The following is a 14,434-nucleotide window of genomic DNA, read 5'->3' as shown; positions in this document are numbered from 1 at the left end:
TTCCGTAAGTGGCATTTAGGTTTACGTGTGGGTTGCTGAGGTATTTCCCCCCAGGACTCTGAACTTCTGCACAATAAAATGTCTTCCCTCAAAGGCATAAGTGATGTAACCCTTGCTTCTACCTGTACTTGTGGTTGGAGTCAGCAATGGCATTTCAAATGCCAGGACCCCAGCAGGGCTGGCAAGTTCTTTACTTACAGGAGACATGTGATTTGGGACAAAGAGGATCTCAAGCTTCTTCCCCATCTCTCCTTCTTGATCGTTGAGTTTGATTTCCTGAATTTTATCTTTGTAGCCCCGTGAGAAAGCCTAGAAGAGAGACAACTCTAAACTATGTTCAGTCTTTATATAAACTATGTTCAGTCTATTTATACTGTAGTGTAAACAAAGATTCTAATTGGTACAATCAGTTCAGAAAATTATTGGGCATTGTCCAGTAAAGTTAAAGACATGCATACCTATGACCTAGCAGTTTTGTTTCTGGGTTTGTACCCGATAAAAATGCATGTACTTTGCACGAGGAGATGTGTATGATGATGTTCAAGCAGGATGGTTTTCGGTAGTCCCAAACTGGAAAGGACACAAATGTCCATCTCAGTTAAAAGATAAATCGTGTTAAGCACATACGATGAAATACTGGACAGCAGTGCAAATGAATGAACCAGGGCTGCATACAACAACATGGGAGAACCTTAAAAACATAACGTTGAGTAAAAGAAGCCACATGTAATAAAACATACTCAGGAATCATTTATATAAAGTAAGGAGACAGGTAACGCCAAGGTCTAATATTTATGGATGTGCAACTTCCTAAAAAGCAGTGGTTCTCAAAACAGAGGGGATCTTGCTGCCACCCCAGGGGGTATTTGTCAATGTCTGGAGACATTTTTGGTTGTCACAGTTGGGGGAGGGAGGTACTACCGGCATCTAGTGGGTAGGTTCCAGGGATGCTGCTACACATCCTACAACCCATAGGACGGCCTCCACAGTGAAGAATTGTCAGTAGGGTGCCAAAACTACAAGAAACAAAAGCAAAAGCAAACACGTGGGGCTACATCAAGCGAAAAAGCTTCTCCACAGCAAAAGAAGCAATCAACAAAATGACAAGGCAAAAGGAGTGGGAGAAAATACCTGTAAAGCATGTATCTGATGAAGGGCCTATATCTAAATAACTCAATAGCAAAAAACCAAATCATCCGATTTAAAAATAGGCAAAGGACCTGAATAGACATTTTCCCAAAGAAGACGTACAATGGCCAACAGACACATGAAAAGTGCTCAACGTCACTGATCGTCAGGGAGATGCAAATCAAAACCACAATGAGCTATCACCTCACGTGTCAGGATGGCTTTTATTGAAAAGACAAGATGTAACAAGGGTTGGTGGGGATGTGGGAAAAAGGAAACCCTAGTGCACTGTTGGTGGGACTGTAAATTGGGGCAGCCATTATGGAAAATGGTATAGAGGTTCCTTACCAAATTAAAAAGTAGAAATAGAACTACTGTATGATCCAACAATCCCACTTTTGGGTGTATGTCCCAAAAGATTGGAATTAGGATCTTAAAGAGATATCTGCCCTCCTGTGTTTATTGTAGCATTATTTACAACAGCCAAGACATGAAAGCACCCTAAGTGTCTATCTACAGATAAATGAATAAAGAAAATGTGACACCTCTCCCTCTCCCCCCCCCGCCATCTGTCGCTTTCTCCCTCTATTTGACACACATTTCAGCCACACGTGTCAGCCACAACAAAAGGGAATCCTACCACTGGCGACAACATGGATGGACCTTGGACCTTGAGGGCATTATGTTAAGTGAAATAAGTCAAGAAAGACAAATGCTATATGATATCACTTATATGTGGAATCTAAAAAAGAAAACCCCCCAAATTCATAGAAACAGAGTGGAATGGTGCTTGCCTGGGGTGGTACAAACTTCCAGTTATAAGATGAATAAGTTCTGGGCATCTAGTGTACTATATTGTATACTGGAAAGTTCCTAAGAGATAGATCTTAAAATGTTCTCACCACACGCACAAAATATGGTGACTATGTGAGGTGATGGAAGTAGGAACCCACCTCATTGCGGTAATTATTTCACAATATATATGCGTGTCAAATTATCTCATGGTACACTTTAAACTTACACAATGTCATATGTCAGTTGTAGCTCAATAAAGCTGGTGGGGGAGTGGGGAATTATTGGTCCCCAAATGCCAACAGTGTTGGGGTTGAGAAACCCTGCTATAAAAGGGAAGCTGAGAAGTAAAGTCCATAAAATATAGGGCAGTGTCTGTCACTGGGATCCGGGGAAGGTATTACAATGTCGCCGCGGGACATGGGGCTCTCTGGGACACCCACAGTCTCTATCTGTTGACCTCAGTGATGGTTATGACGGGCATATGTTTTGCAATACATTAAGCTGCACATTATATATTATCAATTGCTTATTTTAGAATTTGAAAAATATTCTAGCAGGTGGATTGACAGGACAATAGAATGAAAGAGTGTAGGCATTGGGTTGTAGGGAAGAGGCCCCCACCCAAAAGGATCTCAGAGCTACTCTGTGGCAGGGCTGGGCCTCCTGGCTGGGCCTTGTCCTCCTATCCTAAATAGGTTTTAGTGCTCAGATGTGCCCTCAGCTCCTGCTAAACTCTGAGGTTGCATTTGCTTCCATGGTCAATTCATGGTAAAGTTTTCCTGAAAAAGCAATCACCCCTGGGCTGGCACTAAATGTGGAAAATGTCGACTCAGCTTATAGGCAGGCAGAGTAAATGCAAACAAGGATTTGTATTTCAGGGTCCTGGTGGCAAGGGCAGCCTTCAGTCCTGGAAATGCTGTAACATTTGGGGGCAGGAAGATGAGGAAATTCCACTGTGAGCGTGACACATTTTTCTTCAAAATGATGCTGTTAGAGGAACTCCTAGAGATTATTTTTGCGTCCTCTCTGGGGGAAATGATAAACATCAGAGAAATTTATTATTTTTTGAAAGAGTGACTAATCAAAAGAGAACATTAGCCAAGCAGGCTCTTAATCTAATGAGGGAATGGGATGAACTTCAGCCTTCTCTGGGGGAGATTTCGAGTTCTCCCTTACAGCTCCCTCTGTCACCCAACAGGCAAAACTTGAATTTCAAAGCCACCTGCCATGTTAACATATAGTTTAAATGACCTAGAACAATACCTGCAAATTGTATGTGCTTAAAAATATTTATTGAATGGGACGCCTGGGTGGTTCAGTCAGTTAAGCGTCCGACTTCGGCTCAGGTCATGCTCTCACGGTTCGTGAGTTCAAGCCCCACATCGGGATCTGTGCTGAGAGCTCAGAGCCTGGAGGCTGCTTCAGATTCCGTGTCTCCCCCTCTCTCTGCCCCTCCCCCACTCGTGCTCTGTCACTCTCTGCCTCTCAAAAATAAAGAAACATAATAAAAAAATTAAAAAAATATTTATTAAATCTAAGTGACCGAGTGAATAAATAAACAACACGGGAAGGATAATTAGGAGTAGAGATGTGCAAATAAGACATTTTGATTAGAGCGGTGTTTAAAATATACCTTGAAATATACTCAGATAGAAATAATGTGTGGAATTCAAATGGTTTCAGATTGAATAGAACTTTCAGAGTTCTGCCCAATCTCCTAGGTCCCTTCTTGAGTCTTTTTTTTTTTTTTTTGGTGTGTGTGTTTTTAAAAAGTTTATTTATTTATTTTGAGAGAAAGACAGAAAAAGAGAGCGAGCAGGGGAGGGGCAGAGAGAGAAACCCAAGCAGGCTCCGCACTATCAATGCAGAGCCTGACGTGGGGCTCAAACCCACAAACTGCGAGATCATGACCTGAGCCGAAGTTAAGAGGTGGACGCTTAACTGATTGAGCCACCCAGGCGTCCCCCTTCTTGAGTCTTGAACGAGTGGACTGAGAATTGAAAAGGTGTAGGATTCACACTGAAGGGAATTCAAGAGTCTTGCAGCATGAATCGATCATTTCGTTTCTTAAAATGCTTTGTCTTATCTCCCCAGACCTTTCAAACACAGGAAAACAGTCCTATTGCACTTAAGAATTTAACTCTGACTTAGCAATGGCAATGTAGCAAGAAATATTCTTTGCAGGCAAACGTCATTCCTAGAATGTAAGTACACAGTTTGGGAATGATGGATTATTTCTGGCTTAGGATAATGTTGTTTAGTGACAATACATTTTTCAAAGGTGGCACACAAACAGAATAAGGTGACTCAACACGGAGGCGGCTTATTCAGGGGTAATGATCAAAGGGCTATGGTTAATAAGGTTTTTTAAATCCAGGGACCCACCGTGTGTGTGTGTGTGTGTGTGTGTGTGTGTGTGTGTGCGTGTGCGTGTGCGTGCGTGTGTTTCCTTATATATACAGTGAAACAGTTTCTGTAGGGAAAGGGATTTGTAGCTCTGGAGGTTTAATGGCAGGTATGATGGAGAAAGAAATCCCAAAGCTGGTGAGTTCATCTTTCTACATAGACCACAGTGAAGCAAAGGTCCCTGAATTGGTCCTGGGTGCATTCTCTGAAAGATGCCGTATGGTGAAGCTTATGCTAATTCTTTGCCTTCTTCTAAGGGTCTTTGGTGACATAGCTCTAAAGGGTGCTTTCAGCAGCAGAGCAGAGTGAAAGCGAAGAGGGGACTTTAGCATGTCATTTGTCCAGCTCTGCCTGGATGTGTCAGGGAGCAGGGAGGGCTTCCAAGGTGAATGGGCTCTGTGCTCCCACCTCGCAGAGGGAAAGGAGATCTGGGCAGGGTGTGCTGGGGGGTGGGGCTGGGGTGAATGGTGAAATTGACCTCTTAAGACTGGCAGCACCCTGGCGACATGTTCCTGTTTGAGGCAGGGGACATTTTTCTGTTATTGCAGGATAAAATATACATAGTGAAGGTTGTACATTACACAAGTCTGAACTATACTGCTCAATTGAATTTTTACATGTGGGTGCACTTGGGTCACTGTCATACACATCAAGATACAGAACATTTCCAGTGTCCCCAAAGGTTCCCTTGTACCCCCTTTCCAGAAAATTCCAGCTCCCTATCTTGGTAATCGCTGTTCTGGCTTCTATCACCATAGGTCACACTTGCCTATTTCAATTCAACATTTGAATCTCAATTCTGCAACAAATAGGTAGAATCATACCTTGTGTCCTATTTTGTGTGTGATTTCTCTCTCTCTCTCTCAACGTTTGTGAGAAGAATCCACATCATTCTACGCATCGGTATTACTTTCCTTTCACTGCTGAATAATACCCTCGTATGGATAGACCACCGATGGCTCGTCACGCAGCATGTACGTGAGGAGGCCACGGGCACCCATTTTTCTATGTATCTAGGAGTGCAGCTCCTGGATCAGAGGGCAGGCGTATAATCAGCTTTAGTAGACATAATCTTAGAGTTTTCCAGAAAGATGAACTGTCAAGGGATTGTCTAGCAGTAGATTCCTCAGGATACCAGTACCCCTGGCTTTACCCTCCCAGTTTTTTTCACTGTCCATCTTGACAATTCTGTTGCCGGTTGTTTTCAAAATATTATATAGTAATGTCGTGTTAGTTGGGTAGTCCATCCAACTAAATTGTAAGGGCTCCAACATGGGGGACACATCTCCTTTCCCTTCTCCCCACCCCTTCTGCCTACACAGAGCAGGGGAAGGGCCACTCAGCAAGTCCAGTACGGTGGGACCCTGAAGAACTGAGAGGAGCCGCCCACGAACCCACCCTCCACTGGATTTCTAGCCCTCTTGGGCTTGGGTTGATTGATTTCACTGGGTCTGGAGTTTCCACTCGGCCCCGGCCCCTGCCTCTGTCTGGACTTCGCTTGTGGGAAGCCGCACAGGAGTCCCAGAGTGCCAGGCCCCCGGGGAGGGCCCTCAGCGCCCTCATCCAGGATGTTCTAAAGTGCACGCTTCCACGAGGAATTGTAGAGCAGAGGCCAGTTTTCGGTGGTGTTGTGAACCTCCAATGCGTGCTAAAAATTACTTGGTCCATCTGGCAGCGTTTGCCAAGAGTGTGCGTTTCTTCTGTTTCCGAATTCTCGCTGCGTCCTTTTCCGAATTGCACCTAAGAACTGAGACATAGCGGAGCTCCGGGCACTACCCTCACCCCAACTAAGGTTCAGCCTGGCACCGACACCAGTCCTGGCCTTCCAGAAGATTCTTCAGGACTCCCGCTTCCAGCGGGGTTCCCCGGACGTGCCTGGGTCCTGCAAACCCTCCGGGACTCAGTTTACCCAAATAGGCGCGGTCAGGCCAGCATCCAGCCCAGCCTTCCTCCAGTCCGCAGTTCCCCCGGGCAGCATTACTTGGCCCCCCCGGGTGCCTGACTCTCCCCAAGGAGGGCTTTGCAAACACCGAAACTCCGCCCTCGCCGGAGCGGTTCCGAATCGCCTTCCAGCGTCAGGCCCACACCCCTTTCAAAGTTAGCGAAAGTCGCTCTTTCTTGGAAACCCAAGCTCGCCCTCTCGCTGGCGCTGGAGGCTCTAGCAGCCCCAGCCCTGGCAGCCCGGGTCCCACGGGCCTGGCAGGGGCGGAGTGGCGGGAGGTGGGAGCGCCGGCCGCCCCGACACCTGTCGTGGGCGCGCTAGGTCGCTGCAGCCCCCAGCAGCTGGCGGCGGCGGCAGCGACAGGAGCCCTCCAGGAGCGGAAGGAATTAAGCGCCCGCCCATCCCATCTGACTCGGCCTCTCCCCTCTCCTCCTCCCCCTCCTCCTCCTCCCCCTCCTCCTCTTCCTCCTCCTCCTCTCCGTCCTCCTCCCCCTCCTCCCCTCCTTCCCTTCCTCCTCCTCCCCGTCCTCCTCCTCCTCCTCCTTCGCCTTCCCCTTTGCTGCTGCCGCCACCTCCACCCGGTCCCTGTCCCCTGTCGGCTTCCCGGCGGGACGCTGGTGCCTGCGGGCTTTGCACGGCGCTCGGGGCAGAGAACGGGGCTCGCGTCCGGGGCTGCCCCGGGATGGCGGTGAAATAGGGGGACCTCGGAGAGGCGCCGCGACCCCAGGCTGCGCTCGGGGGCCCGCCACTCCTCGCTGGCGACATGGGGGACCCGGTACACCGCGAGAAACCGCAGCTGCACTACGCGGTGAGTGTCCCGGCGCGCGCAGAGGCGACAGGGGGCGCCACTCGGCCGGCCTGGGAAGGGACAGAGCGGGGTTGATGGATCCGTGTCTCCCCGGAGGTCCTCTCTCGGGGTTAGGGGCTGCAGGGTGTCGCGTCCGTCACCCCCAAGCGTCACCTGCATAGAAACTCGGCTGCACCTTAGAATGGGAGCCCCCACCCCGGAAGCCCGCGTTCCTTTGCCCCGCGCGGTGGGCACCGCGTTCGGGGCCAGAAGCCGGGCCGGGCTGCAGCCTCGCTGGCCAGGGCTGAGAAATGGGGCTCCTGGGGCCGAGCCCACGTCCGCCCATTCAGCCTTCCAGCAGATATGCTGCAAGAGCGAGAATAGAACTGGACGGGAAGCAGGGCTGCTCCCTGATCGGAGCGTGTAGCGAGCCGAGCTGACGCTCCGGAGAAAATGCTGCGGGGCACTTTCGGGTGCAGCCCGTTTGCTTCTGGGGAAAAAAGGGTGTGCATTTCCCTCAGAGTCTGTAGCAGAACGGAGTTTGTAATCATTATCTGGTTAATACAGGAGGATGCGACGGGGTCTGCCAGTGGCGCCTCTCCTCCCTGTTGAGTCAAATTCGCAACAAATACTTATTGGGGACCTACTGTGCGCTAGGCACTGCGCTCGGCACCGGGGGCCTCAGGGCACAACAGACTAAAAGCTCGTGGGCCTTTCCCCCTTTAAAGAAGGAGTCGAGGTTTCCAGGTTAATGACCGACTGACCAAATCCAGATTCTAGATGGAGTTTATTTTTGCGAAAGAGAAAAGAGAGTGTTTCTGAGGAACGAGTACTACTGAAGAAGGTTCTGATTGCTGCCTGCTTGAAGCAGGCAGACAGCTGTGTTAGCTTACTCCGGTCTTCCGACATTTAGTTTCCAATTGTGACTTGTGATGTTTTGAGACGGGCCATTAGGACTGTTCTGCCATCTGCTACTTTACTGAGCTTTCCTTGACATGATTTCCACTGCTGAGATTGTACATGCTGCTTTCAAATTGGAGAGAGGCAGGCAAAAAGTTAAGACAAGAATCATCAGTATTTATAATTAGGCTGACAGATATCTATCTGGAATTCCTGTCCTCCAAAATGCACTCGTCACATTAAAAAAAACCCATATATATATATTTAAAGAAAGGAGTGCAGGTGGACAGGAGGGACAGGTACAGAGGTTCTGGGTCCTCCATCAGCTAGGGGACTATTGGGCTAACCTTGAAGCTCTGCCCTTTAACTTTGCTGGGCTGGGGTGGGGCGGGGGAAGAGGGCCTGAATTAGAAAATTATTAAGGTCCCTACCAGGCAAACATTCTAGGAAGCTTATGATGGCTTTCTCTGTTTTTGCCAGTTACTTGCCTTGAAATGCCAAGGGAGACACTAGTAAGTTACTAACCCTCGTTCATTTTTTTGGAGACACTAGCAGCTCAGTGGTTTTCCTTTTAAAGTCATATTAAGGTTCATCCATTTTCGGCAGAGGTTCCTTTACACTGAAGGATCTGGAGTCTGTTCCTTATGCTGATGCCCTTTGATTTTCAGTCTGAGGTCCCTATGCCACTTACAAGGTAGAGGAGGAAAGGTGAGAACTGGTTCCTTAAAAAAAAAAAATCTATTCAGGGCCACCTGGGTGGTTCAGTTGGTTAAGCATCCGACTCTTGATTTTGGCTCAGGTCATGATCCCGGGGTTTGTGGGTTCAAGCCCCATGTCGGGCTCTGTGCTGACATTGCAGAGCCTGCTTGGGATTCTCTGCCTCCCTCTCTCTCTGCCCCTCCCTCCCCCCCCTCAAAAATAAATAAACTTAAAAAAATCTATTCATTCTATGAATGATTATTGCCTCAATTATGCAAATGCATCCCACAACAATTTAAAAATTATTTTCATTCAGTTGTTTCATTCTGCTAAAAGCAGGAACTTAGAGTCAAGCTAATGCTAACATCTCGTGCGCTCTGAAGATCTGCTGATGAGACAGCCCTTTATTCTAGCGCAGATCCCCACATGCATATTTTCTGATTTAGGACTATAAAAAAGAAGATTCCAGAGGGAATTTGTTGGCTTTCAGGTTGGAAGAAGTCACCCAGCTCCTCTGAAGTTTTTCGTGCTTACTTCAGAGAGATGTACCAGTCACAAGTCAAAAGAATGTTCTTTATTAAGTGTGACCCATCGCTTTCCATATTAACATAACCCTCTATGGCTTAATATCTCTTCTAGCACTGCTCCTTTCGTCCGCTGCCCCCATACTGGTTTAGGTTAATTTCAAAAGCTTGTTTTGCCTTTTAGCACAAATATTCCACTTGCTTTGCTCCACATGGTTCTGCCCCACTGGGTATTGTCCTGGGGCTTGGAGGCTTGTTTTTTTTTTTTTTTTTCTTCTTTTTTGGTCTTTGTCTTCCTGAAAAAGAATTACCCTCTGTGTGTTCTCAGTACCTCTTGCCTACTCTGAGATATCATCCACACGGCAAGCATTTAATGTTCTCCCTTCAGTGCTTCTTCGTCCGTCCGGGGTGAGACTGCCTGTAAGAAACCGGTGGTTCGCATTCTATTCACTCACCAAACATTTGTAGAGTGCCTATTGTGTGCCAGCTATTTGGCCAGCCTTCCAAAGAGATGATGAAATAGTGAGAATGTGAAGAGTTGCTGTGGACTCTTCACTCCTCCTTTTCAATGGTTATAATGGTCACAAGGAGAGAAACCCAAACACTTGAGTAGACAAGAGCATCCTACATTTATATAGTGTTACACTTTTCCAAAGCATAGCACAACTGTCCTCTCGTTTTACCATCGTGACAAAAACGTGTGTTAGCGGCTAATGTTCTCCTCCCAACCTTTCCTCCCACGGTTTTCCCACATTCAGTTTATGGTGACTCCATCCTTCCAGCTGGGTGCCGTCCTTGATGCCTTTTGGCGACCTGATCAGATTTGCATTTTGAAGCGCCTGCTTTGAGCCCAGGATGGAGGGGAGCGCGAGGAGGAGCCAGAGTGGATCCTGGTATTTGGGCCACAGAGAGATGAGAGAAGGATGGCCTACATAGGATGGCAGCTGGACCGGAGGTGGAAAGCAGTTCGCATATTGGAGAGGCACTTAGGACATCGGACCAGCCGGTCATGACAACAATCCCCTCGTTATTATTGTCTTTATACAAGTCGCAAAGTGTTGGGACACAGTCTGTGTCAAATCCAGCTGGTGGCGTAGACAGGTTCTCTATTTTGTGGCTGAAGAAATCCAAGCCTAGAGCGGTGGGGGTCAAGGTGGCACAGGGGTAGCTGGTGACAGAGTGGAGTGCTCTGCACAAGTGCCCTGATACCGTAGAGCTCTTCTGACTCATTTAGACAGTTGAGATGGATGAGCCGAGTCGTCCTTCCCCCTCCCCGTTCTGTCACCATAATAAACCGACAATCAAATATTGTACCTTCAGGGACTTTATGTGACCGTCCACACTGGGGAATTGCATGGCCAAATAACTCTTTCATTGGGCGGATAACAGATACAGACAAAACCCAAGTTTTAAGGTATCTATTGAGTTCAATGCCATGTCTTTATGTCTTTCTCAGTGTTTCCCAGCCTCAGCAAGATGAACATTTTTGCACAGGATAATTTTTTGTGGTGGGGGCTGTCCTGTGCACTGTAGGATGTTTAGCAGCATCCTTGGCCCCTACCTATTAAATGCCAGTAGCATAGCGCCCCCTCCCCAGTTGTGACAACCAAAAATGTCTCCAGATATTGCCAGATGTCCCCTGGGGGACAAAGTCGCTCCCACTTGAGACCCACTGGTGCGTGTGATTTTCGTGCGTGTTTTTAAGAAGAGGTGACAATTGGGGCGCCTGGGTGGCGCAGTTGGTTAAGCTTCCAACTTCGGCTCAGGTCGTGATCTTATGGTTCACAAGTTCGAGCCCCACGTGGAAGTCTGTGCTGACAGCTCAGAGCCAGGAGCCTGCTTCAGATTCTGGGTCTCCCTCTCTCTCTGCCCCTCCTCCATTCATTCTCGTTCTCTCGCTCTCAAAAATAAACAAAACAGGAAAAAATTTAAAAAAAATAAAAGAAGAGGTGACAATTACTGTGTAGTAAGAAGATCTGAAAAGAAAAGACATGGTACATATGATGAATATTATATACACTCTTCAGCGAACATGCAGAACTTCGGAGAGAGGCCGATGCAGAGGCTCAGAGAGAGGCTCAACACAGCACAAGTGCTGGGGACAGAGTAATGGGTCACTCGCTCCTTTTCAGCGATCACGGCCTTAACGGTGTCCTCCTGCTTTTGGTGATCCCCCAGAGTTAGGTGGCTCGGCCTGGGTTAAAGATGACGTTAGCCTACCTTCCCCAACAATCCTCATATGCTTTCTTCCATTAACCACAAACAAAATACTACAGACCTTGCCTGTCTGCCAAGATCATGCAGCACAGGTCGAATTTCATGCCAAGTCATACAATCAAGTATGGTGACTCCTTCAGTAGAATTACTGGGCCGAGCCTTAGTTTTCGAACAGATGATCAGAGGCACTTTGGAGAAGCCCACGAGTACTTTTATCCGAAACAACCCCCTGGAGGCACACACTTACTTTCATCCCCCTTCTGTGAAAGGGGAACAGGAAGAAAGTTTCATGATGCCTCCGGCTAACATAAATCTATGTATGGGGTGACACGTGTTCTGTTCACTGCAGAGTGACAGGAAGCAGGGGCATTAGACTCTGACCCGGGACCGATGCCTGTGGAGCCCAGCTGTCAAGGTGCAGCCATGTCCGTCCCGTGGACCGGTCTACTTCTGAACTCCACTGTGGCTGACCTCACTTCCTGTTTGGTGCGGTCGCCCCACCGTCTCTGCTCTCGACCACAGCCTCAGCGTTCAATGCTGACTGTTCCCTGGCTCTAGTTCACCCCCCCTTGAGGAAGCCACTGGAAGGGCTGACCTGCCTACCCTACTCTCTTTACCACAAATGGTTCAGGTCTTCACAGCAAAGTTTCCAAATGTGCTCTCTAGGAACATTTGGTTTCCAACGACTTTGAAGCCAGTGAGTTCACTTAATAATTCAGTGGCGCTGATGAGGGGACACTCTTTGGCGATTCTCAAGTCACCCCGAGCTGGGCACCGTTGCAGGGCTGAGCTGATACGAATCGGTTATCGCCCATCAGCGCCGCTGGTGTAGACATCTTAGGAAATTGCGCAGGAGGGCACTGGGCCGCCGCACGGCCCGGAATTCACTTCTGTAGCTGTCAGCTTGTCGCCTGTCTCCTCACAAAAGCAAACGTCTCGCACGTTACAAATAAATGGGAGATTATTGCATCCCCTTAATTAACAGCTCGTCTCACTGTGGCTACCTTTTCCACCCCCACCGCCACCCCACAGCATGCTTTTTTTTCTGCTGCTCTCAGAGCTTTTCCTTCACGTGGTCCCTTTGGTCTGGAGCTCCTGTCATCTTAGGAAGCCACGTCTCCCACCCTTTAAGCCACTTCCTACTGCACGTCTGCCAACCGTCGGAAAACAAATACTACTCTTTGCCTAGTCCTTTCTGGCTAGAGGGTTCTATTATTTACTCTTCCCGTTCCCCACGTTGTGATGACCCTGGACCAAATGCACTTGAGTCTCACCTTGGTTGTGATGCTATCGTCTAGTCATATGCCGTCTTCAGTGGCTTTCCGATTTCTCTCCGGCTCCTCGCCTGCGGCACTCTCCGCCTTTCCCGCCCCGCTAAGTGGCTGCCCGCTCTGGGAGCTGCCCACGCCAGAACACCCCGGGGTCAGCCCCGCCAGGTCTGTTTCACAGCACTCTTCAAATTCATCCTCTCCTTTCCATCTCTGCTGCTGTCGTGTAAACCGAAGCACCGGTCGTCCACGCCAGGACAACATGGTAACCCTATAGTCGGATCATGGGACCAGTGAGATCTTTTAAAAAGCAAATGAAGTTGTGACATTTCAGTGAGCAAAGCTCACCAGTTGGTTTCCATTACGCTTAGCCTGATCTCTTCCTCCTTGACCTTGGCCTTCCGAGTCCTCCTCCACGACCCTCCCTCGCCTTACCCCTGCCCAGCCACATTAGTGTCCCTTCTGTTCCTCACATGTGACCAGCTTGTTCCCACCTGAGGCGTCTCCCCGTGCTGTCCCTTCTGCCTGGGATGTTCTTTGTGTGGCAGGCTTTTATGGTGCCCTCCGAATTGCAGAAGAAAATGTCACCTTCCCTGACGGCTCTTTCCAAAGTGCTTCTGACCCCACTCAATCACCCCTGATTCTGTCACACTAGCCGCCACCTTTGTGTTCACTCCCTGTTTCAGGGCAGGGACGCAGTCATTCTTTTCCCACGATGGCCCCACTGCCTCGGGTGGGCCCGGCACAGGGTAGGCACCCAATAACTATCCGGGAGTGGATGATGCCCTTGGTAATCTCGGGCCTTATTTTGTAAACATTTCCTGGCTTTTCTCCTCGTCAGACTTTAGCTGACTTCTTGATTTATTCGGGTCTAACAGCCTTGTCTAAATACCCCTATTCTGATTTCACTGAAAGACCAGCTTATTAAATCTGTTAGTTGGTCCCAGGTCTAAAATTGGAAATCATAATCTCTGAACTAGGACGTGAGTGATTCTCAGAAAGCCTCCGTGCACGGACATTGGATCTGTGACTGTATGTGAGTGAGGAGCTAAGGCCCACCTCTGTCCAGTAAGCACTCACTGAGGATGTGATAGGGACAGGCCTGCTCCGGGGAAAATGCAAAAGGAAGGAGGAGGGAGATGGCTCCCTCTAGCTGAGAGAGAGAGAGAGAGAGAGAGGCAAAGGAGGGAGAGAGAGAATCCCGAGCAGGCTCCGTGCTGTCAGCGCAGAGCCCAATGCGGGGCTCGAACTCACAAACCATGGGATCATGACTTGAGCTGAAACCAAGAGTTGGGCACTTAACCGACTGAGCCACCCAGGCGCCCCCCCGCCTCTCGCCCAGCTTTTCATTCTCAGTCCCATCCAGGTTGGAAGTCTACCCGAGCAGCCCAGCTGGCAGGTAGTTGGTGATCTGTCCAGCTTGCCGTTGACAGGGACTGCAGAGCCCTTTCTTAAGTCCTGGCCACGTCACTGAACGTTAATTAGCACAGCCCGTTTCAGACTGTAAGCTCCAAAATGATGGGAGTAAAATTCTTGTAAAATTTTGGACAAAAATCCACAGTGTTTACAAACGAATGCAGTGAATTTAATATCCTTTAATGTAGCTTCTTAGGTTTTCTGGTTCTAACCTTATTTTCCGAAGATCAACCTTTCTGATTTCTTTTATTTTGAAATACATTCTGAATACTTAAAAACTTGAAAGATGAAGATCAAATAAAACAACAAGGACTCCCGGCAATCATTACATGGTACCGCTTTCTCGGTCTTT

The 14,434-nt window shown here is 48.5% G+C and overlaps 1 protein-coding gene across 2 annotated transcripts in view; it reads left to right on the top strand.

Moving 5' to 3' along the window:
* The window catches only part of ARHGAP6 (Rho GTPase activating protein 6), a 449,432-nt gene that overhangs the window by 210,106 nt on the left and 224,892 nt on the right, over positions 1-14,434 (top strand). The window contains exon 1 of one of the 2 annotated variants that reach the window (XM_047075885.1): positions 6,557-7,079. The exons of the other annotated variant lie outside the window; for it this stretch is intronic. Coding sequence (XP_046931841.1) covers positions 7,035-7,079 — 45 coding nt within the window. The 5' untranslated portion in view covers positions 6,557-7,034. Of the gene's footprint in view, positions 1-6,556; positions 7,080-14,434 lie in introns of those variants that run through there. 2 annotated transcript variants of the gene reach the window in all.

Source organism: Lynx rufus, unplaced genomic scaffold (genome assembly GCF_022079265.1).
Source record: "Lynx rufus isolate CCGP_SWC_20201006 ecotype Redwood Valley unplaced genomic scaffold, mLynRuf1.p SCAF_14, whole genome shotgun sequence".
In the NCBI taxonomy this organism is placed as follows: domain Eukaryota; kingdom Metazoa; phylum Chordata; class Mammalia; order Carnivora; family Felidae; genus Lynx; species Lynx rufus.
Note: the sequence above shows the minus strand (reverse complement) of the source record. Positions and strands in the feature narration are given on the sequence as shown.